Source organism: Neovison vison, chromosome 2 (assembly GCF_020171115.1).
Source record: "Neovison vison isolate M4711 chromosome 2, ASM_NN_V1, whole genome shotgun sequence".
NCBI lineage: Eukaryota > Metazoa > Chordata > Mammalia > Carnivora > Mustelidae > Neogale > Neogale vison.
In genome coordinates, this window is record NC_058092.1 from 15,478,991 (window position 1) to 15,502,013 (window position 23,023).

The following is a 23,023-nucleotide window of genomic DNA, read 5'->3' on the forward strand; positions in this document are numbered from 1 at the left end:
AGCTAAGACTCAAGAAGTCCTTGTAGGCACCAGGTGTGTGACAGACATGACCTCTAATCCTCAGGGCCGGCCCCAAATCGGGCCCCATTTTCCCCATCCACAGGAGAGCAGACAGAGGCTCTGGGAGATGAAGTGACGTGTGTGAGGTGACACAGACAATAAACTGCTGGGCCAGTGTTTTTGGACTCCTGTCCCAAACCTCTGCACCACCCACGCCGTCCAGCCCCCACGTCTCAGCCCATATCAGCACCGAGCCGTCCGGGCCATGCTCTCTCCTCGGCCCTGGAGGCCAGCCCTGGCTTGAGCCGGGAAGCCCTCTGGCCACAGGGGACAGAGGCGAGGGCAGGAGCGAGTCAAACCCACGACAAAACACAGAGGCACCTACTTGTCCGGTACTGAATGCCCAGCGCCGCCAGGCAGGCCGCCAGTCCTGCCGCCAGAAGCACCACCAGCACCAGCAGCCGCTTCTCCGCCTGGGTCCGCGCGGCCCAGCACCTCTGGCCACTCCGGGGGCTGCGGAAGTTCACCTGCAGGGAAGGAGGCAGGAGGGGTGGGGAGGATGTGAGCTCAGGGTCCCCCTTCCCCAGGAGCAAGGGACTCCGAGGCAGGCCCGGGCCCCGGGGAGCCATCAGGGCCGCCCTCCTGCCTCAGGGGTGGTCCAGTTCCCACAGAATCAGTCCTAATCCAGGAAGGGAGCCGCCACCCTGCTCCGCAGCTCGGATTAGCTCCTAAACACCAGACTCAAGCCGCTCAACCCAGCCGGACTTGTGTTTTTTTGTGTTACCCGATACGGGTAGGGGAAAAAAAAAAAAAAAGGAAAAAGAATAGCTTTTCCCCTGTTTCTCCAGAAAGGAGTTCAGAAAGAACAGGATGTTTGGACTTGCAGGCATCCAGTGAGCGTCCAGCTGGGCTCTTCTCGGAGCCCCCACACCAGCAGGCCAGGACGACACGCACAGCTCACACTTTCCAGGAGTGCGGACATCCTTTGCTCATTACACCCTCAGGGTTCCGTGAGGGCTGTGTTACTAATTCTCTTTCACAGATGAGGAAACAAGTTCATAGATGCGAGGCCCCTGTCTCTCATCACACAGCTAAATGAGGACAGCTGGGGTTTGAACCCAAGTCTGTTGACTTTGGAGCCCACCAGAGGATCAGGGACGGGTGTCTGGGAGATGTCAAGGGAGAGGCAATGGAGAGCGTGCTCCATTCAGGCAGGTCCTCAAAGGGAGGAGGAAAAATGTCCCCAGTCTAACAGTCTAGCTAAACAGGAAGGGAGGCACAATGAGGGGAAGTGGAGGGCGTGGTGGGGCCCTCCGAGCTAAGGAGGGACATACTGGGCAACCGCACTGGGAGCCCTCAGCCCAGGCCTTCACACCTGAGGCCAGCCTGGGGCTCCCCTCCATCGCAAGAGGTGCTTCCTGCAAAAGCCTGGGCCTCAGCATAGGTGGGGTCCCCTGAAGGTGAGGCTTGGCTTGGTGACACTGCGGTCATGTGCCACCATGTTGGAAATACTCAGAGGAAGACGGACTCCCTTGCTTTCAGCAGCTCCCAGTCCAATAGAAAGGCAGATAAAGAAACAGACTGGGGTGGAGGGTGGGGTGGGGGTCCAGTCGGGGAAGGCTTCCTGGAGATGGGGATACCTGGGCTGGGTCTGGAAGAATATGTAGGAGCTGGCCAGGTGAATGGGGAAGGAAAGGGGAGAGGAAGCAAGGCCTAGAACCTAAGGGGCCCTCTAAGCCCCTTTAAAGAATGTGGACTCCATCTGGAGGGCAGAATGACATAGAGCAGATGTGCCCCTTTGGAAAGACCAAGGTGGAGGGGGGTGTGTGCATGCGGTGGGTGGGGGCGACCCACGGCTGTCAGGGGGCGGGGAGTGGGGAGCCTTCAGGGGAGATGAGGAAATACAGACTCTGACCTGTGAGTGCTCCCCCAAAAGCTGAGGGGGTGCCTGTCCCTGGGAGCCAGGTCCCAGCCCTCAAGGCACCTCACACAGACGTGTGGGATCTGAGGCCAGTCCCCTGAGGGATGGGCACCATGCAGCCTCATGGTTGTCACGGCGTAATTTCTGGGCAGGAAATGACTGGGAATTGCCGCACCAGAGAAAGGGGAACATGAGAACTTTTTGTGGAAAAAAGAGAATTGTGTTCTAAAACCAACAAAAGGAACTCGGGGCCTAGTCATATTTCCGAGGAGGGCTGGGTGGCTCCAAGACCCAGATAGGAGGAAGGCTGCCGCTGCCCAAAACCCCTTTCTGAAGAACAGTTTTAAAAATGTGAGAAACAGGAAAAAAAAAAAAAAAAAAGGCGAGTCACAAAGCTTCTGACCACCGTACTACCGTGAAGTTAACACTGGGCCGGGAAGGCCAGGGAGGTGCTAACATGTTCCCAGCAGTGGCAGATTTATAAAGTGCCTCTTCCTCGGCATCCATTTTCTCACACAGCTCCTCTTGGGAACGGCTATTCAGAGGAGTCCCAGAGGATGTGAAGCAAGCGCTGACATTTCCCTCTTCCTGCCAGCTTGCCCCTGGCCTGCCTCATGGGCTGCCTCCTCCTGAGGGCCCTCAGGCCCCCGTATCATGGCCCAGTGCAGGAGGAGCGGGGGCAACAGGCAGAGGCAGGGGGCACCCCTCTGCCTGGTGCTGGCTCTCGGAAGCCAGGGAGCATAGCCGTCAGGCCTGGGGAAGCAGGCACACCTCACCATCCAGGTCTGTGGAGGGAGCGCCCCCCCCAACTCCCAGGGGGGCAGGGAGTCAGGTAAAAGAGAGGGAAAGAGGAAGGGAAGGGAGAAGATGAGAGAAACAGAGGAAAGGAGAAAGGAGTCATGAAGGTAGCTAACACTCGAGTGCCTTCTAGGGGCCCGGCCGTCGCATTAGTTCCATTTTGCTGCTGGGTGATGATGCTATTCTAATATAGAATATTATAGAATATTATAGATGCTATCCTATCTTCACGGCATCCTGAAGAGCAGGCACTAGTAGCAGCTCCAGAAGAAACACAGGAAGTGGGGGAGGAGGGGGAACAGTGAGAAAACTCATGTCTCTCCAGAACCCTCAGCCTCAGGCCCATGGCCACGCCACCAAGGAGCAGAGAGTCGAGCCGAGCCTCATTGTCTCGTGTCAACCAAACAGATGGTGTTCACTGGGAAACTGAATCAGAATTAAGTCCAAATTAAATTAGAAATTCAGTTCCAGGAAGAAACGGCAAACGGAATTTGAAAATAGGGTTTGTAACCTTTGTAATGTTCTTTGCTCAACTCAGTGCTGACTGGCTGAGCGCCTGCGGGTTGCTTGACAAGCCTCCTCTCTGAGGGCAGAAGGGATCCAGAGGCATCCCCCTGGGGCAGGAGAAGTCGCCCAGAGGCCTCTCTGGGGGAAGCCATCCGATTCCTGGTGCAGTGGACGGGGCCAGGCTTCGAGGCCCTTCTCTCTGAGCCCTGTGGTCGCTGCCCGGCCTCCTTCAGACCATCCAGCAAGCTGAGGTCACAGCAAAGGGAGGACACAAGTGCTTTCTCACTTTCCTTTTGGAAACAAGAGCATGTTGCTCACCAGACACTGGTCTGCAGCGGTTCGGAGGGGGAGAGGATTAGTGGCAGGCAGCCCACTCCGTCTCGGGAGAGGTAACTGGGAGCGGCCGTCAGCCAAAGAGCAGAGCTGGCTGGCACGTGGGAGATGGAGCGGAGAATTACTGTAAACGCCGCGCTCGCGGGTGGGCTTAATATCCCATTTATTGTCATGGGGGGCAGAGGGAGAATGAAACCAAAGGAAAAGGATGCCCTCAAAGGAGTGAGGTGGAAACGGAGACAGAGGAAGAAAGACAAAGACAGCCAAAAAAACAGAGAGAGAGAGAGAGAGAAACAGTTGAGCTGTCCAACCTAGGGGTTCCCAAAGCTTACACAGCCAAGGGAACAAAGCCCTAATGAGGGATAAATATTCGGTTACAGAAGTGAGTGCTTGGCTCACCTAGGCTTACAGCAAGAACGAGTTCTGCAGGCAAGGACGGGACGAGGGACACGGATGCCTGGGGCCCAGGAGGCAAGCCAGCGGGAGAAGGGGTGGGAAGTGGGGCAGAGCCTGGTGTTCGGAGGAAGCAGGGGGTCCGGAAGGGAGGCAGAGGTCCTTGCTGAGCCCCCACCAGGTCCCCCAGTGACCTGGACTGCATAGAGAGGTGAATGGGAATCAGTCTGGCCAAGGGTTTGGCAGGGAGCCCACCCCCTGCAGCCCAAGAGCCTGGCTACCCAACGAGGGCTGGCAGGGTGACCAGGCCACCTCCTTCAAGTCAGCCTCTCCGAGCAGACAGACCCTGACAGCTCAGCTACCATGAAGGGGTTTGGTTGGGGGAGTTTCTTCCAGCAAAGTTTTTATACAGTGGACTTCCAGCTGCGGCCACGTGGGCCTACCCAGAGCAAAACGGTATCTTCTTATCGTCCCTGCCTCTTGCCTGAACCCTACCTGTCCCCCAGGCCCGCATGCTGGACTCTCTTCCAATGACCCATAATAGCTCACACTAGTGCCTGCTGTGGGGGAGGGGACTTTTGCCATCGACACAGGAACCACAGTATTTAGAAGCACTTTCCACCTCTTTGTTTCCCGGAAGAACACCCAGCTGCCCATGGCATGGGAAAAGGGAGGTTGAAGGTCAGCTTTGATTTATCAAGACCCTGTGTGTGAGTCGCTGGGCCATGTCTGGGCTTCAGTCTCCTATCTTTACAATGAGGAAGCTAGATGCGGTCCCAGGTCTGACCAACTCAAACAAGTGGACTCCTGGTGAGCACAGAGGTCTTCTTCTTCTTCTTCTTCTTCTTTTTTAAAGATTTTAATTATTTATTTGACAGAGAGATCACAAGTAGGCAGAGAGAGAGGAGGAAGCAGGCTTCCCACTGAGCAGAGAGCCCGATGCGGGGCTCGATCCCAGGACCCTGGGATCATGACCTGAGCGGAAGGCAGAGGCTTAACCTACTGAGCCACCCAGGCACCCCAGCACCGAGGTCTTCTTAAAGTATGAAGTGGGCTTGTCCCTGAAATCACCCTCAAAGGACAGCCCTGTATGTGGCATGTTTGGAGGTGTGTGTATGGGGTGGGGGGGAGATGAGAAAAGTCACCAAGAATGAAATATCTCAGCTTTCCCTTCTCTTGAAGAAACTGATTTTTAGAAGCAACAAGATGAGTTTCAAAGGCTTGGGTAGCGTGTCAGGGCCGCCTGCTCCCCAGCTTAGACTGCGGGATCACTTTAGCTGACCCCCTCTGAGCCACCAAAATGGTGGGTGCTGGGGCATGGGGTTGGGGGGGCAGGCAGCCTCCTTTGAGCAGAGGAGAGGCTCCTGAGAGCAAAGTGGTTACATTTAGGGCATCTCCGTGACCTCCCGCCTAGTGAGTCATGGTAACAATGCAACCAAATCCACGGTCTGGGGCGCCTGGGTGGCTCAGTGGGTTAAGCCGCTGCCTTCGGCTCAGGTCATGATCTCAGGGTCCTGGGATCGAGTCCCGCATCGGGCTCTCTGCTCAGCAGGGAGCCTGCTTCCTCCTCCTCTCTCTCTCTGCCTACCTCTCTGCCTACTTGTGATCTCTCTCTGTCAAATAAATTAAAAAAAAAAAAAAAAAATCCACGGTCTGTGCACTATGCACAATGCTTTTGTGCATAATGCTTTCACTTACACGGCCTCATTTCAATCTTTGCAAACACTGTCGACTAATAATATTAGCCCTGGGACGCCCAGGTGGCTCAGTCAGTTAAGAATCTGCCTTTGGCTCAGGTTATGATCCCGGGGGTCCTGGGAGGGAGTCCCGCATCGCTCAGCAGGGAGTCTGCTTCTCCCCCTGCCTACTGCTCCCCCTGCTTGTGCCCTCTTGCTCCTTCTCAATCACAAATACATACATAAATAAAATCTTTAAAAAATAGATTAAAAAAATAAAAAAATAATATTAACCCCATTTGACAGAAAAGAACCTATTTCATGAACTGCTTTCAGGTCTCACAGACCATCAGAGGCAAAGCTGAGGCCTTGGAGCCATCTGGCTTTAAATTCGGCCCTTAGTCTGCAGTGAGTAATTTTAGTGAATCACAATTACCTTGGGCCTAAACATGAGATAAAGGGAAAAAAAAAAAGCCTTTCAGCTGCAGTACCCATAGAATGTGGTCCAGCTAAATCTAACACTTGGTCAGCATTCTCAGTAACAAAGCTGTCAAGTTTGCTGGAGAGATGCAGGGTTTTACTTACTGGTATTGGTATGGGTAACTTTGAATTTCCAGAATCAGTGGGCTTCAAAATTGTGAAAAGTCAAGTAGTTTATTTTTATAACTGCCCATCTAAGAGGGAAATTTGAGAGGAGGGGATGGGGCCATTTAAAAAATCTTAAATTCGGGGTACCTGGGGGGCTCAGTCGTTAAGCACCTTTGGCTCAGGTCATGATCCCGGGGTCCTGGGATCGAGCCCTGCATTGGGCTCCCTGCTTGGCGGGAAGCCTGCTTCTCCCTCTCCCTCTGCCCCTGCTTATGTTCCCTCTCTCACTGTGTTTCTGTCAAAATAAATAAATAAAATCTTTTTAAAAATAAGAAAAAATCTTCAATTTCAAGGAGCAATTGCAATTCTAGCATCGGCTCACAGGAAATTATCCAAAGGGGTGAGGGTTGGTCACCTACAATGTTAGTTATTGGGCTGACTATCCAACCTTCAGATGGGGTATAGGTAGTTTTATATACTGGTACTGTGAGGCATTATATTTTATGTACTGTGACCTTCATGCCCAATATGGGCTCAAACTCACGACTCCAAGATCGGGAGTCACATGCTCTACTGACTGAGCCAGCCAGGCACCCCGTGGCGTTATAATTTTTAATGACAGCATGTTTTGGGAGTTGTTAAACAACAGGAAAAATGCTCATGGAGTGGCATTAAGTGAAACAAGCACAGCACAACATCGTGTACTTAGAGTGAGCTCAATCATGTTTATAAATATATGTGTGCAAATGTGGAAAACCAGAAGGGGTTATCTCCAAGTGCTGGGATTATGGTTTCCTTTTAAATATATATTTTTTACACTTTTTTTTTTTTTTTCATAAATAAGCACGTAAAGTCTTTATACGGGGAGAAAAAAACACTCCAGTGATTAAAAACAAAATCAGTAGAAAGCTTGGCTTCGTAAATTGAGCTGAACAAGTTCTCCATTCAAGCAGTAGCTCGTTCACACTTGCTTTAGGGAAGTCATGGGGGCTCAAGCGAAGCCGGACTGGGTACCCACGGAAAGGTCCCAAGTCCTTGGGGCAATCATTTGGCTTTGCCTGTATAGAAAGTAGACAAGGTACCCAGTTTGGCAGACTGGTGTAGGGGCAGCAACACTGCACTTCAAAACATAGCTCTGTGACCACAGGAATGTCCCCAACCTGTCTGAGCCTCCGCTTCATCATCTGCAACATAGCCACGGGGCCCTGACCTCACAGGTCATAAAAGCAACAATAATCCTAGCAGGCCCCGTGAGAGGCATCGCCAACTTTCCCTAACCCCCACTTTACAGATAAGGGAATTGTGATTTCAGGGGTTACGCAGCTCACCCATGACCATGAGCGGAGTCAGAATTCATCCCAGGGAACCCAGCGTGAGAGACTGGGCTGCTTCCACTTTCCCTGGCAGCCCCAGGATGGATGAACACACTTTGTGGCCTGAAAAAGGCATGTGGGCTACTGTTATGTTATGGTGATGACAACATGGCCTATTATTTTGCTGTGAATTCTGAAATGCTTTTGTGCTGATATATTTAGAACCTTCTGTGCAAGATGACACTGAAAAGATTGCTGATTAGATTCTGTTTTGATTTGTGAAGGGAAAAGTGCCTGCCACAGAAATCTAATTTCCTGCTGGATTTAGCCTCTCAAGAAGGGTCCTGGGGAAGAGGTTCCAGACAGATTGTGTTGATCTCTCTCTCTCTCTCTCTCTCCCAGATTTCTAGTTCTGCGACCTAAGACAAGTTGTATACCCACTCAGACCCTCAGTTTCCTCATCTGTAAGTGGGAACAGTAATCCTTACAGCTCATGGGGTGATCCTGAAAAGTTAAGTGGGATGATATAGGTCAGAGTGCCATGTCCCAGGGGGCAGACCACTTGGGAGTCATGAGTTTGGATCTCCCTGAGCCTACTTTCCCAGCCTGGAGGAAGGACACCATCAGTGTTGTTTTTCTTTACTGGTATTATTATTCCAGCTTCTAAGAGGTGTCCTGAGTAGGGTTGGGCCTGGCAGCCCACGGCTGCATGCACCCTAAGCTTGCCCTCTGGATGAGTTGTGATTTGGTGTCAGCTTACTGGGGGGCCCCAACACATTCCCCAATGCCTCCCTTGGTCAACCTGGCATAAGTTCTCCTGAACTGAGATGCCCCGTTCCTCTCTCTCTGGGCTGGTTTCTCAGGAGCCACATCAAGGGCCCCCCCTGAGTGTCCCTGACACTTCCAACTTGCTCCCACCCACCTGCCTGGGTCCACCAGGGCTGAGGCCCTGTTCAATACTGTTCCAGCTCAGCCCTGCAGGGAGAGAAGAGCAGGAAGCAGCTATGCTTACTGCTCTGCCACAAGGAAGGGAGGTGGTGGGCATGTCTGAGACTCACAGGGACAGACCCTGGAGAGGGGAGGAATTGGGTTTCGTGGGCAGGCTGCAAAGGGACAGGAAAAGAGGAGGTAGAAGATGGGTTCCTCCCTGCAGGAAATTCAGGTATTGGGGGAAAGGGGAAGAATGGGGCCATGCCTACCAGATAGGGTGACCAACCATCCTGGTTTGCTCAGGACTGAAAGGTTTCCAGGGACACAGGGCTTTCCACTAAAACTGGGATAGTTTTAAACTCTGCCGTTATTGGACTGTGTGACCCTGGGCAGGTCCCTCAGCACTCAGAGACTGCCTTTCCTGTGAAAGGTAACTGGTCCAGTTCAGTTCCTTAGGGTGCTTCAACTCTGCCAAGGGGCTGTAGTGCCATTGGCAGGTGGCAGGAGGACTGGGGGACAGCCAGAGCTGGGGAGGAGCCCTGGGGGGAGGGAGCCCAGTGCCTTGGAGGCACTTCTGCCCCGGAAAGTCATCTTCCCCCACGGAGCCCAGAGCTGCCCTGAGCCGGCCAGGCTGGCATGGCCCCCTCTCGGGCTGGCAGGGTGGGGGCGGGGAGGCAGCAGTGCGCATGCCCGACTGCCTGGGGGCTCGCAGCCGGCAGGGTTCCTACCTGCAGGCCATTTGGGTACACTTCACCCTCGGACAGCGAGTCCACCAGGTCCTCCTCGTCCAGCGTGGCCCGCTTGTAGGTCGACATCTGCAAAGCCAAGTGGAGCACGGACTCCCTCAGCGCCTCCATGGCTCTCGGGCGAATGGGGAGAATGGGGAAGCGGCCCGGCGCCGCTGCCGCCGCCGCGCGCCCCGCCCCGCCCGGGACACCGAGACCGGCCCACGGACCGGCCCGCGGCAGGGGGAGGGGGATCCCGCCTCCCCCGCCCCCCCGCCCCCGCTTATGCAACACGACGCCTCACCCCCCGCGCCCACAGTGCAGTGGCCACCGGCTCCTCATGCTGCGCCCCCGCGATGCCTGGTCCCCAGTGGCACCGCGGCCGCTGCGCGACAGACTGGCCCGGCGGGCCGGACAACGCGCCACCTTCGCAGGCGGGGCCTGACCAGCGCGCAGTTGCCGGTTCTCTTCATGGCCCCAGGGGAGACCTGGCGTAAGTGGAGGCCCCCCATGGCCAGCCGCTGCCGGCTGGAAGGGGTCTTGCAGCAGCCCCTCCTCTTGGGAAGCCCCAAGTCACCCTTCAGGACGGGGGTTGCCAGCGGGAGTGGAGGACTAGGAAGATGCCCCTAATTTGGACCACAACTGTCAAGAGAGAGGTTTCACCTCCCAGGGCCCCTTAGATGCCTCGAGTAAGTCTCCCCATCAGAGCTAGAAAGATTAGGGGGCGGAAGGTGGAAGAGAAAAGGCAGGTGTCTCCCCTCTCCTTTTCCCCTTCCTCTAGCTCAGGGATTTTAAGTCAGACAATTAATGAAAATTCCAGAGGCTTAGGGCTAGTCAAAAAACCAGGAAGGTGACCCATCCCTCCACCTTTGGTCTCAGGAGACAAGAGTCTCAAGCAGGTGCTCCCTCCCCAGCCAGGTGAGCTGGGCTGGAAAAGCAGGCTCCCTCAGACGTGGGGTGCTCAGGTCAGGACCCTAGGTACCCAGCACTCTGCTCCCTACCTCAGAGAGGTCTAACCCAGAAGTTTCCCAAAGGACCCGCCACTTCCAGTGGGACCTGGAATCCCCCGCATTTATACATTTTTCAGCTTCCCCCAGAGCACGTCAATTCCCATATTCGGTTCCCTAGGCCACACACGTGTGTGCAGAAACTGGCTCAGAGGGGTGGGGTGACTGCCTGGGGTCACAGCGACAGCTCCCGGCAGCCTCCTGCTTCTGCTCTGGTCCTCTCAGCACCCAGAGCGAACCTTTAAAAGGAAATTCTGAACTTGCTATTCCCTTGCTTGACACTTCCCAAAGACAGTCCCTTTGCCAGTCTGCCCAGGCCCCCGCCCACCCTCATCTCGTGCTGCCCCCACCTCACTCACTCAGGCCCCAACTTCTTCGGCCTTCACTCAGTTCCTCAGATTCTCACGTTTCTCCCCTCCCTCCGGATCTTTACAGCTGCTTTCCCCTCTATCTGGAACATTCTTTCCTCATCTCTCCTCCTCCCATGGCCACTTCCGCTCCAGACCTTAGCTTAAATCGCCACCTCCTCCAGCATCGTGACCACTCTTAGTCCCTCAAATACTGTTACACACCCCATTTTTCTCACTTTATGGTCTTTACTGCAGTCTTGTTATTTTAGTTTACATTGATCCCTCCCCTCCCACCCAGAGCTGGGACCATCTTTGGCACAAAGAATCTCCATCACCTCGCATACAATAGGTGCTCAATAGACAGTTCCATTCGACGGTGGAACAAGAGGAGGGGAAGTGAAAATTACTCTGGGGCAGTGCCGTCCTTGACCATCGAATTTTGCAATGTCCAAGGACAAAGGAAACTATGGAGCTGGTACGGGCCTGGGGGAGGTGGGTACTTGGGAAGAATTTTAATTCTGGAGTCTTCTGCCCTACTCCCAGTGGGTGGGGGAAAGCACTTTACAGGTGGAAAGGACTCCAGGGCTGCTTCTCCTCACGCTAAGTTACAGCTGGACTTTTCTGAAGCCAGGACACTTGTTTACACTAAGTAACAGCTGTCAACCACCCAAGGGAAAGACCCTTGAAAAAGATGTTCAGTTCACCACACACCTTCCAAGCCCAGCACAGCAGCTACTGTTTCAGAGACACTTAGGGGTATGAGGCATTTGTCAGTTCTTCCACATCTATCATCCTTTTAAGCCTCTTGCCCTTCCCTCTGAGTAAGTATTATTGGCCCCTTTTACAGACCCTGAAACTGAGGCTCAGGCAGGTAATTTGCCTGGATACAGAGGCAGTGCCTCCGCCTCTTTCTATCTCATTTCAGAGATCATTTCTTCGAGGAAGCTCTCCTCACCACACTCCAGAAAAGGTGGCTTCTGGTCCCTTGCTCAGTGTCCCCCCAACCCAAGGCCCTACCTCATGCTTCCTTCTATTCAAGCACACAGCATTCTAAACGGGAGGACCCTGAAGGCTGGGGCCAGGGTTCCTCAGGCCCTGTCTCCTCTGGGCCACGTGTGCAGCTGGAGCCTTCTCGGCTGTTGGAGCGAAGGCAGAAGGCAAGGGAGGGAGGCTGGAAGCCCATCCTGGGGGCCAAGGCCAGGCCACCGGTGCCATCCATCCCACTGCAGTCTGTGGATGTGCCATCTGACAAAATGTAGCGGTCCTGACCCCAAGATGTTCTGCAAGGCTCCCAATGAGAAGACTGAGGATGAGGGGGGAGGCACGACTCGACCCCCCTCCTCTCTCACCGCCCAGGTCACCTGGCTGGAGAGTGAGAGGCCCAGGATGTGAATGCCTGCCTGCCTAGCCTCATGCTGCTGCCTCCGAGAACCTCAGCCACGCGGCTAGGAAGTGGCCTTGAAGCTGGGTCCCGCACTCTCAGTCCTGTGCTCTTTGTGAAAGGGGGAGCTGCGCCTTCAGGTGGGGCCCTCACAGAGTCCAGTCACCGAGCTGGCTGGGTGGCCCACGCTCGTTCTAATCATCTTGTTTGCAGCGCGGGGGTCACACCTGACCCCGCGAGCTTCAGGGAAAGGAGAACACAGCTGCTTTGTGGCGAGTCTGCCCCCGTCCTCCGGTTCCTCCGCCTGCCCCTCTGTGCCTGATGCTCATGAGAAGGTGGAGACCAAGGACGGAGGAGTGGGAGCCACAGCTCATCCCCCCCAACCCCCCGCTCCGCCCCAGACCTCGAGCTGCAGAGAAAAGGTGGTGGGAGCCAGAGGCAGCTGTGACAGTGCCCCGCTCTGGAAACCCCACCCTGTGGAAATCAAAGGCCTGGGGTGAACAGAAATCAGAAATATTAGAAACGCTCACATGCTTCTGACACCAAAGGCCTCTGGCCGGGTGACAGTCGGGCGGGATCCCATTTGCTGTGACTGTGTTAGTCAAGCAGAGGGTTCTCGCTGTTGGTTTGCCCAAGGCGGGGGATCTTCAAGGAACCTTGGAGCTGTCAGACGAAGGAAGTGCAGTCCCAGTGAAATTCACAGGCCTGCGACACCCTGGCCACACCCTCCATGCTGTTTCCACATTCTTTCTGAGCCTTTGCTCCACCAGCTCCTGCTTTGGGGGCTCATGATTGGCTGGGATCCGTGAAGTCCTTATAGGTCATCTCACACACACTCACATCATGTGTTAGTCCAGTAGGTATTCAACGGGCACAACGACAGACTGGGTAGAAGCTCTAGATCCGAGCCTCGGTTTAGATTTCTATGGGGCCACTTCCCAGCTGTGTGACCTTGCGCAAGTGACAACCTCTCTGTGCCTCAGCTGTCCTGTCTGGAGAATGGAGATGATAATCACTGTAACCCCCACTGCAGGACTGCTGTCATCCTTCAGGGAGTTAATACAGACGAAGTGCTTAGAGCAGTGCGGGACACATGGCAGGTGCTCACGAGGTATCCTTTTTCCTTCCATCATTACTTATACGCCGCAACTCAATCAAACAGCTTCCGTCAATCCCTATGGCCTAAAGAACCCCGAACTCCTCCCTCTCTGGGTCCATCCTCCACAACCCCTCGGGTGTGTGGTCATCACCCCAGCTCTGAGCCAGCCCCTCAGGGGTCGGCCACCAACAGGAGTCCAAGAGTCCTTGACATACGTCAGGCCTGTGCGGCAAGGTGAGGGGGCAGCTCAGAGGAGGACTTGGTCCCCGCCCCCGAGGGACCAGCAGCTGATACCTGTCTCCCAAGACTGGGGCTCCCTCCCCTCCACTGCTCTCCATCTTTGGCCTACCTCCTTCTCCATGAAGCCCTCCCCACTTCCTTCCCCAAGGTACCCCCCTCCCTCCTCCAAGTGGCACCTGCATTATGTACAGGCCTTATCTGGGCATCTCCACACCCGAGATGGAGAGAACATGGGGGGGTGGGCAACAATCCTCTTACTACTTTCTAGCCCTGGCACCCAGCACACAACCTGGTATATAGATAACTAGTTCACTAACTAGATAACTAGTTAACTATAGATAACTAGATAACTAGTATCCCAGGTTTTCACAAGGGCATTAGCATCTGTGACTTCAACAAAGAAGAAAGAGTAGAGTTTAGTTGCTTGATGACAGTCATGTAAAATCAAATAGAACAATTTCAGGCAAGGGACAAGCTAGTGAAAATATGGGTGTCACTCCTGAAGATGAGACTATATGATATTTATTATTACTATTATGTCATCTATTGCATTGCTCAGTCTTTTAGAAGGAAATTTCCATTTGATTAATTTATTTTTAAATTTACCACAATGTTCCTATTTTGATACTAGGAATCCTAGGAATTGGCTCAGATCCCTTTTTCCCTTGGCTGCCAGGAAACTGACAGTCAAATCAGACACTCATTTACGGGCACTTCCTTGGTCCTTATGTTCAGCCTTTTCCTTGTCCACATTTTTCAGTCTGTTTTCCCTGATTCTGATTTTCCATTTTAATTGCATATTATCTTACTGAATGAGTTTTGGTCATAACCCATCACGAATCCTTTGCAGAATAAAGTAAATTAGAAGCAACCTGTAGCAGGCACCTGGGTGGCTCAGTGGGTTAAATCTTCTGCCTTCAGCTCAGGTCATGATCTCAGGGTCCTGAGATTGAGCCCAGAGTCAGGATCTCTGCTCAGCAGGGAGCCTGCTTCCCCCCTCCACCTCTCCTGCCTCTCTGCCTACTTGTGATCTCTGTCAAATAAACAAAAAGCAACCCGTAGCAAAGGCCACTCCCCTTCCCTTAACCCCTCCCCGGGAATGCGGCGTCAAGGTGCTTATTCAGCAGTGGGGGTCAGGCAGTCAAGGTAGACCTGGGCCCAATCCCAGGATCCTGGGCTCACATCATTTCCCCTCTGGGACCTCATTTTCCTCATCTGGAGAAAGGGTTGTTGTGGACAGCCTGGTATACAGCACTGCACCCCAGCCCCAAGTGAACCCACTTCATACCTGTTTTTCTTTATTTTCTCCACCATCTTTCTCATTTACTTGGGATTTTCCCATCATCCACATATTTTTTCTTTTATATATTTTTTATTTAAGTGTGCTCCATACCCAGGATGGGGCCCAATGTGGGACTTGAACTCATGACCCTGAGATGGAGACCTGAGCTGAGATCAAGAGTCAGACACCTAACTGACTGAGCCACCCAGGCGCCCCTACCCTCGCCCACACAGCCGAGCTTGGCCTTCATACAGCCAATGCTGGCCTGACTGTAGCCATGCCACTGTGCTCAGGACAAAAATAACAGACTCCCTGCTGACCAAGGTCAACATCAACAGTGATATGTCCAGTGAGAGTAGGTACTCTTGATAGGTAGCAGAAGTGGCACTTTACCTCTGTGGTCTTCCTTCCCAACACACATTCCCCCAGGCTAATAAGGAGGAAAACAGCAAACAAATCCCAACGAAGAAGCATTCTACAAAATACCTGACAGTATGGGGCGCCTGGGTGGCTCAGTGGGTTAAGGCCTCTGCCTTCGGCTCAGGTCATGATCTCAGGGTCCTGGGATCAAGCCCCGCACCGGGCTCTCTGCTCGGCGGCAAGCCTGCTTCCCCCCCTTCTCTCTGCCTGCCTCTCAGCCTACTTGTGATCTCTGTCTGTCAAATAAATAAATAAAATCTTTAAAAAAAAAAAAAAAAAACCTAACAGTATTCCGCAAAGCTGTCAAGGTCATCAAACAAGGCAAGTCTGAGAAACTGTCACAGTCAAGAGAAGTTAAGGAGACAGGACTCTAAATGTAATGGGGTGTCCCAGAGGGGATCCCAGAACAGAAAAAGGACATTAGGTAAAAAGGAAAGAAATCTGAATTAAGTACAGACTTCAGTTAGTAATAATGTATCCATATCAGCTCATTCATTGTGACCGATATCCCACAGAAGACATTAATAACAGGGGAAGCTGGATGTGTGGTATAAGGGAACTCTCTGAACCATCTTCTCAATGATGCTATAAATCTCAACGGTTCTACAATAAAATGTTTGCTTTTATAAAAAGCAACTGCTGCCCCAAAACCCAAAACAGTATCATCCAGTGTCATCAACACGCACACAAGCCCAGCACTGTCCAGTTCTCAAGGCTCAATTATGCCGATTTTTTAAAAAGAATTTACTTATTTGAGAGTGAGTAAGAGAGAGAGCTGTGCATCAGTGGGGAGGAGGGGCAGAGGGAGAAGCAGACTCCCTGTTGAAGCGGGGATCCCAGGATCCTGGGATCATGACCTGAGCTGAACGCAGACGCTTAACCGACGCAGCTGCCCGGGCATCTCTACTGATCTAACTTGTGTCTCATGAGCACCCTGTGGAATAAACCTGGGACCTCCATTTTATAGATGCACAGACCAAGGCCGGAGAAAGGAAGCAGCTTGCCAGTTGGCGGCAGAACTGGAACTCGAACCCAGATCTTCCTGACCCTCTGTTCTTGGGCCACCTCCCTGAGGCCTGGCTCCCTAGGCCAACCTCCTGCGGAGACTACAGGCTGCCTGGAGTTGGGTTGTGCCGTGGGACCACAGAAGTGGGTGAGGGCAGGGAGGGAGACTCCACTTTGTGCCACCAAGGGGGTCAGGTGGAGCTGGAGGCCGGACATGGAAAGTAGGGAGGCAGACAGGAGTTGGGGACAAGGGATGCCTAAAGATGAGACTCAGAGACAGAGAGAAGGCCAAGGGCACAGAATGTACATGGGAGACTATGGCTGCTCGCAGCCTCCTCAGAGAAGGTGGCAGCCTTGCCAGTCCATGAGTCGATCACCCTGGTCTGGACCAGAGAGTCCCAGGCCGAGCTCCCTGAACGTGCTGGCAGATGAGACATGCCCACACATGCAGGGAGCTGGCAAACACTCCCCTAGCTGGCCTGCTGCTGACTCACCTGCCTGGGGGCCCTGGGAAGCATTGAGAGCCTTACCTAGTGCTGCCAACCAACACCCTCAGTGCTGCTGAGGCGGCCAGCCCACGCCCAAGCCCCAGACCTGGCCAGCAACCTCCTCCCTACTCCCTGACCTGGGCCACACATTACGCTGCTGACCACACCTCTCTCCACCTCCCCCACTCCGGTGTGATAGCCTCGGTCTGTTACCTCTGCCCCTCTGGGGCAGCGGGGAGTGTCCTAGGCTCTGCCCCTCCTCCCCTTGGAAGCCTTCCTTGTTGGCCCCCTGACCCACTTGATCTCCCATTATCACCCTCCACCCCCCACCCCAGTCCCTCACCTCCCAGCTGGCTCTAAGCAGAACTTTCTCAACTAACTGATATGGTCCAGTCACTCTCCTTCACACACCGGCTCCCTGGAACCGGCAGAAAAAAACGGGAGCCTTGGCGCGGCTTCCAAACTCTCCTCCCTGCTGGCGTCTGGCTCCCAGCTCCCCTTGAGCTTGACTCACCAGTCCTCCCTCACATGCTCGAACCTCAGTCAAATACATACGGTTCAGTCCCCTAGCCACACCGTGCTCCAGGCTGCCAGGCCTCTGCGAATCCGCTGCCTTCTGCCCATGAGGCCTCTCCTCACCTCTTCCCCTGGCTAACTCATCAGCTCAGATGCTTCTTCCTCCAGGCAGCCTTCTCAGACTTCACTGTGACCTTTCCTCCCCTGCAGCACCCTGCACGACCTTCTAGCATCTCATCCCAACAGAGTGACCGCAGGCAAGTGCAGCCGTGTGACCTTGACAAAGTCACCCCACTTCCTGTGTAGGCTTTGCTTTTCTTGTCTATCAAGTGGAGAGGATAATGGTACCTATTCCATAGGGTCTTTCTATGATCAAATAAAATAAGACACATCAAGTCCTCAGTCCGGTGCTTGCAGAGAAGCTGCACTCAGGAAGCGTTAGTGTGGGTGGCGGTGGGTTCAGAAAACGCGGAATCCCATCCTACTGGGAATGACAGAAGATGGGACCTTAGAACATGCCAGGTGCGGGGCCCAGCCCTTGTTGGCACCACAGTACCTCCTTGCCTCTTCGCCGCTGCACAGTACAGAACTGTAACACCGGGAGGGTTAGCAACATGCCCAGAGTCACACACCTGGTGAATAACAAAGCCCAGACGGCAGCCCAGGTGTGCCAAGGCCCAAAGCCTGTGGTTTTGCCATGACAACAAAAGAGGTGGCAGCCCCAGACGGGTCCGTCCTTCCCACTTCAGGCATCCCTTCCTGGCTGCATTAAAGGGCCAACTTGCTCTGGTCTTCTCCAAGCACCAAGTTCCTAACAGACCGGAAACGTGCAGCTGGCCCGCACCCCATGCAGGATGACTGGTCTGTGTAAGGCCTAAGCTGAGGACACCACGCGTGCCTTAACAATTTGCTGATCTAATCACATAAAACTTGGGACAAAGTTAATCTCTCTCTCTTGATATTTAAGATGGTCACGCCTGAACTACCCCCTAATTAGGCTCAGCCAGGAAGCAGCTCATAGAAATAGTTGTAATTAGTATTTGTGTTATATAGGTGGGGTAGTAAGGGCCAGGAAAAGGGAGGAGGAAGCAGGTGAGGCAGGAAGCTTTGGGGACTCCTTGGATCCATGAACTGAGGGTGGCTGGGGCCCTCACAGTGTGCACCAGACCCCATGCCCACCAACTTATGTGGCTGATCCTGTTCGACTTTCATGATGACTCTGTGATGTGGGCCCTGTTCTCCCTTTTCTAAAGTGAGGAGACAGATTCAGAGAGGTCCATTCACTTGTCCAAGGTCACACAGCCAGTGAAAAAAGAGCCGGGGTTCACACACAGCTGCTCATCTCCCCATCTGGCCCGGTGATGTCATGGACAGCAGGCTTGGCCTTGGGCTGGGAGGCAGGAGATCTACATTTCGGCCCCAGGTCCCATGTTGCCTTCTGCTGGGCTTCAGCAAGTGCCTTCCCCTCCCCAGCACACAAACAGAAGGTGTGCCTGTCAGGCCGGGAGTGGCTGAAAGCATGGACTGGGGAGCTGGGCTCCCGGGATTCCAACCTTGGAGCAAACCCTTCCATCTGAGCTACAGCGCCCTCGGTATGGTGCAGACAATGGTGTGGCCCTCACAGGGGTGCGAGGCTCAAACACATTAAAAAACTTAAAACACTGCCTGAATGTTAATATCATCTTTGGGGAAAGCCTGGGCTTTGAAGGCAGTTTTTCCATCTGTAAAATGGGGAGGTAGATTGTTGCTGGAGTCAAACAGTGGTTCACAAAGCCCATATATTCTTAATTCTACAGAGCCCTTCATATTTCAAAGTTACCACGGCAACCCAAAATACAAAAGAGACGTAAGTGGGGCTGCCCCTTAGGCATTCAATGACCCCATATCCTGACCCCAACCTGGCTTCCTCAAGGGTTCCAAGGAATGAAGTTTGAAAATCCCTCCTTTACGTTGCTTCCTGCCAACTGACAGCTCTAAAGCGAGGTGGATACTGGGACTGGGGCCTGGGGCTGGGATGGTGCTTGCCCCACGGGGTGAGCACGGGGCGGGGCCGGGGGGGGGCAGCTGGGCCACACCCATAGTGGAGTCCTGGGAAGGGGGGCTGCTGGCTGCTGCCATTCAAGCTGGACAGTGGCCTCCCCAGGAGGTGGTTGAGGAGCTGGGGAGGAGCCGGGGGAGGAGCACAGACCCATGTGGCCCCCAGCAGCTCACGTACCTGTCTGCCACCAAGGGGTGACCCCATTCTCATCCAGCGACATGGGGACAACACTGAATCCCAGGCATAGAAAGCCTTTGCGACTACAAAATCCTGGCCCAAATTAATGTGTTTTTTTGCATATTTCTAGTAGATGACTTTCTCTCCCTAAGAGCACAGAGTCTGGGGCCAGACTACATGGGTTCAAGTGCTGACCGAGTCCCCAGCGCTCAGTTACGGGGCCGTTGCCTCCTGCGTGAGACAACAACACAAAGGGCATAGCCTAGAGCCTCAAACAGCACTGAGGGCCGCTCTGGGCCTGGGGCAACACTAACCAGCTTGCTCCGTAGGGCTCATCCGGTGTAGACAGATGGCAGTTGAATCGGGCTGACTGACTCCTGATCCTCTAAAGCACGGGCTTCAGGCGAGGTAGTTGGGACTTTTCAGTTCTGTGCTCAAGCACAGATCAAGCTAGATGGGGATCTGTCTGTCCTTCGACTTTAAAAGTCCCATTCAATTCGATAGCTGTTTCCTGGAGGTTCCGTGGTGCCTGTTCGCCAAGCACCCATCCCGTGCCAGGTGCTCACCACAAACCTGCCTGGTAAGCCACACTGTCCCCATTTGACAGATGAGCAAACCGAGGCTCAGAGAGGTGTTGTGACCACCCCCAGGCCAGGCTGCCCCTTCACAATACACAGGAAGTACAGCCGGGCCCGGAGGGATCCCCTGGTATGGAGGCTGCAAGAAGACTTATGAGGGCCTAGGGTACCAGCCCCCGTTACTTGGGTCTTCTGGTGGGAAGTGACATCCTCCGAGTGAGGAGACCCAACCAGCCTCAGGGCTTACTCAGGAAACAATCTTAACTCTAGGGGAACCAGCAGCCTGAGAGGCTGGGCACCACGTCACCTCCTCCGAGAGGTCCTCCTTAAGCAGTCCTGTCACCTCCTCCCCCCTCCGGCCGATGGCCCATAATCCTTCCCTGAGTACCAGAATGGTGTGAAGCACCCTATAGACCTCACTCGTTTACTCCTGCCAATGACTTTCGGCAATGATCTCTACCTCTCTGAGCCTGGCTTCCTTACTGGTAGGAGGAGGGATATATGATAGCAACACATATTGCAAAGGTGGGTGGGAAGATCCAACTGGAAAAAAACAAACACACTGGCAAATGCTGGTTTAGCACTTCCTGCCAGCCTGGTTTGGTAACACAGAGCACAGCCAGAGGGGGAGACAGTCTGGCCTGTCCCTGCCATTCCACTGAGGCTGCTGGGACACGTTCCTGCCAGGTACCCCAGACCCTCTTTCCCCACAACATCTGGTCCTGAGGGACACGGCCAAATGGAGTAGAAGAAGCACTAGAGAGGAAGCCAAGAGTCCAGGTTTGGGTTCTGGCTGGACCCTGTTTCCTCCTGGGCCCCTTCCCCAAGGCGGGACGGGATGATAGAAATACAGCATTGTTTTGCCTGATGATTCTTATCTTCCTCTGCCCAACCTTCCCTTAGAGATAGACTTGTCTGGACGAAGTGCAGCAGAGGGGCTGAGGCTGGGACGCGGGGTGCCAGCGGGGAAGCTCCAACTCCCAGCTCCCCCCGCCCCCGTAGTAGCAGCATCCTGGCCTGGCCCTGGGCCCCCCTGGGTGGCTGAGCCTTCCCTTCTCCCTTGCCTCCCTCCTGGACCTGGGCTCTCCCCATGCCAGGTTCCTGCTCCTTCTGCCCCCACTTGCCCAGTGCTCCCCGAGAACTTCATCAGGCATCAGCCAGGCTGCTATCCTCCCGACCCCACCCCTGGCTGCTTTCCCAGCACTTCCTACAATCAGGACTCCGCCAACGGACAGCCGAGGTGTCTGAACTTGCACACTGCCCGTGCCAGGGCAGTGCCGGCGGGCGGGGCTGAGGTGCACTCTCATTGCTTGTTCAAGGTGGCAGCACCCCCGGGAGGTGGCGAAGTGGCACCCCAAGTGCAGTGACCCACCCCGGCAGCCTCTCCCGCTGTGCTCACTCCCCAGGGGAGGACGTGCAGAGGTCACGAGCGTGGCCTCGGAACAGTCAGGGTTCAAAGCCCAGCCAAGTCTTCACTCTGTAACCCTGGGCAAGTCCCCTAATCCCTCTCTCTGGCGGAGCTTACTCATCTGTAAAATGGATTTATTAATAAGTTGTTAGGAGGATTAGATGACTTAATAACATCAAACACTTAGAAGAGGACCTCAAACAAAGGAATCACTTAACAAATAGTACTATTATTATTGCTAACAGTCTGATTAGCCCAAGGCAGAACTCACAACCCGGCAGCCCACGGGTCAAGTCTGGCCCACAAGAAGTGAGTTATTGGCCTGCAACACTGTACCCGGTTTTGAAATGCCCACATTTAGGAGACTCTACATGAAGAGCAGTATTTTCAGCTTTTCTCAAGAGCCGAGGAGGGGCTGCCAGGGGACAGGACACAAGTCCCCAGGGCCCCAAGCCCCCCCACCCCACCCCCATTTCTCCTTGGCTCCCTCTCACTGCAGCCCAGGGTCAGCCTTCACTTGTCATCATGTTAGTGCTCTGGTTTTTGTAACAAAGAGAAAAGAGAAGTATTTCTTGTTCCCTTGTCTTAGTCAAAGTGGGAAAATGATTTATAGGAGGTTGAAATAGGGCAAAATGAATCTGTGGGGACAGAAATCACAATAGCAGTTGCCTCTGAGGCTAGGACTTCCTGGAAAGAGGCCGGAGGGGACCTGCTGGGGGAATGGAAATGTTCTAGAAATGTCCCCTATCTTGATTCCCCTTGTGTTTTCATGCGTGTCTATGTTTGTCAAAACTCATCAAACTGCTTCCGGCCTGTGCCTTTCACTGGATGTCACTTATACCTCAAGAAGAAAAAAAAGAAGTCAAAACTGAAAGATGGGTCAGGAGGGTCTCCTATTTCAAAGAAAACCGTGACTAACTCCTTCTTGGGTGTGAAAAGAACGACTGTGACTTTAATATATGGGAAAAAAGGCAGCCTGAGGGGCCCCTGAGAAATCGACCTGGTTCTCCTGCTCACATGTGAGCTGGAGACCTAACGGTCTGAGGCCATGATTGATCTTCAAAGAACTGCACAGACCCATAATAACCAGCACCGTAGCCATTAGCCACACGGGGCTACTGAAATTAAAATTAACTAAAATTAAATTAAAATTAAAAACTCAATTCTTTGGGATGGCTGGGTGGCTCAGTCGGTTAAGCATCAGCCGTCAGCTCAGGTCATGATCCTGGGGTCCTGGGATCAAGTCCCACATCCGGCTCCCTGCTCAGTGAGAAGCCAGTTTCTCCCTATCCCTCTGCCTGCCGCTCCCTGGGCTTGTGCTCACTCATTCTGTCAAATAAATAAATAAAATCTTAAAAAAAAACCTCAATTGCTCATTTGCACCAGCCACATTTCAAGTGCTCAACAGCCACACAAGGTCATGGACAGCACACATACAGAACACCTCCCTATCAAAGCAAGCTCTATTGAAGGGCATCAGCTGCAAAGCCCGGACTCCCTTGTGATCACCCACCCCGGCAGGCACTGCGATCACAGCAGTGCCTGCCACAAAAGAGGTGCTCAGTCAACATGAGCTGAATGAATGAATGGAGGGAGAAGCAGCACACAGCATGGCCCGGGTTTGAATCCCGACCCTGGTCCTTGCCAGCTGTGGGGCCTCCAGTGAATCTCCCCTCCAAGCCTGATATGGTCAGTAGAGATGACAGCATGGCCCTCTCTCCCCTCCCTCTCAAGCCCAGGCACATAAAGCAGTGTCCTCGTGGGGTGGGGGCAGGGGGGTGACTCGTGCCAACTGCCAAGAAAAGGCCTGCAGGAGAACTAGTGTAGAGCAGGTGGGAGGGGCCACTGGG

General features: G+C 53.8%; 1 protein-coding gene across 2 annotated transcripts in view; it reads right to left on the bottom strand.

The window, feature by feature from the left end:
* ECE1 (endothelin converting enzyme 1) overlaps window positions 1–23,023 on the bottom strand; it is a 116,642-nt gene that overhangs the window by 53,630 nt on the left and 39,989 nt on the right. Inside the window, exons 2-3 of one of the 2 annotated variants that reach the window (XM_044237363.1) lie at window positions 9,188–9,274; window positions 386–527 (exon numbers count right to left, since the gene is read on the bottom strand). In XM_044237363.1, coding sequence (XP_044093298.1) covers window positions 386–527; window positions 9,188–9,274 — 229 coding nt within the window. Of the gene's footprint in view, window positions 1–385; window positions 528–9,187; window positions 9,317–23,023 lie in introns of those variants that run through there. The other variant, XM_044237362.1, reaches the window with a different exon arrangement.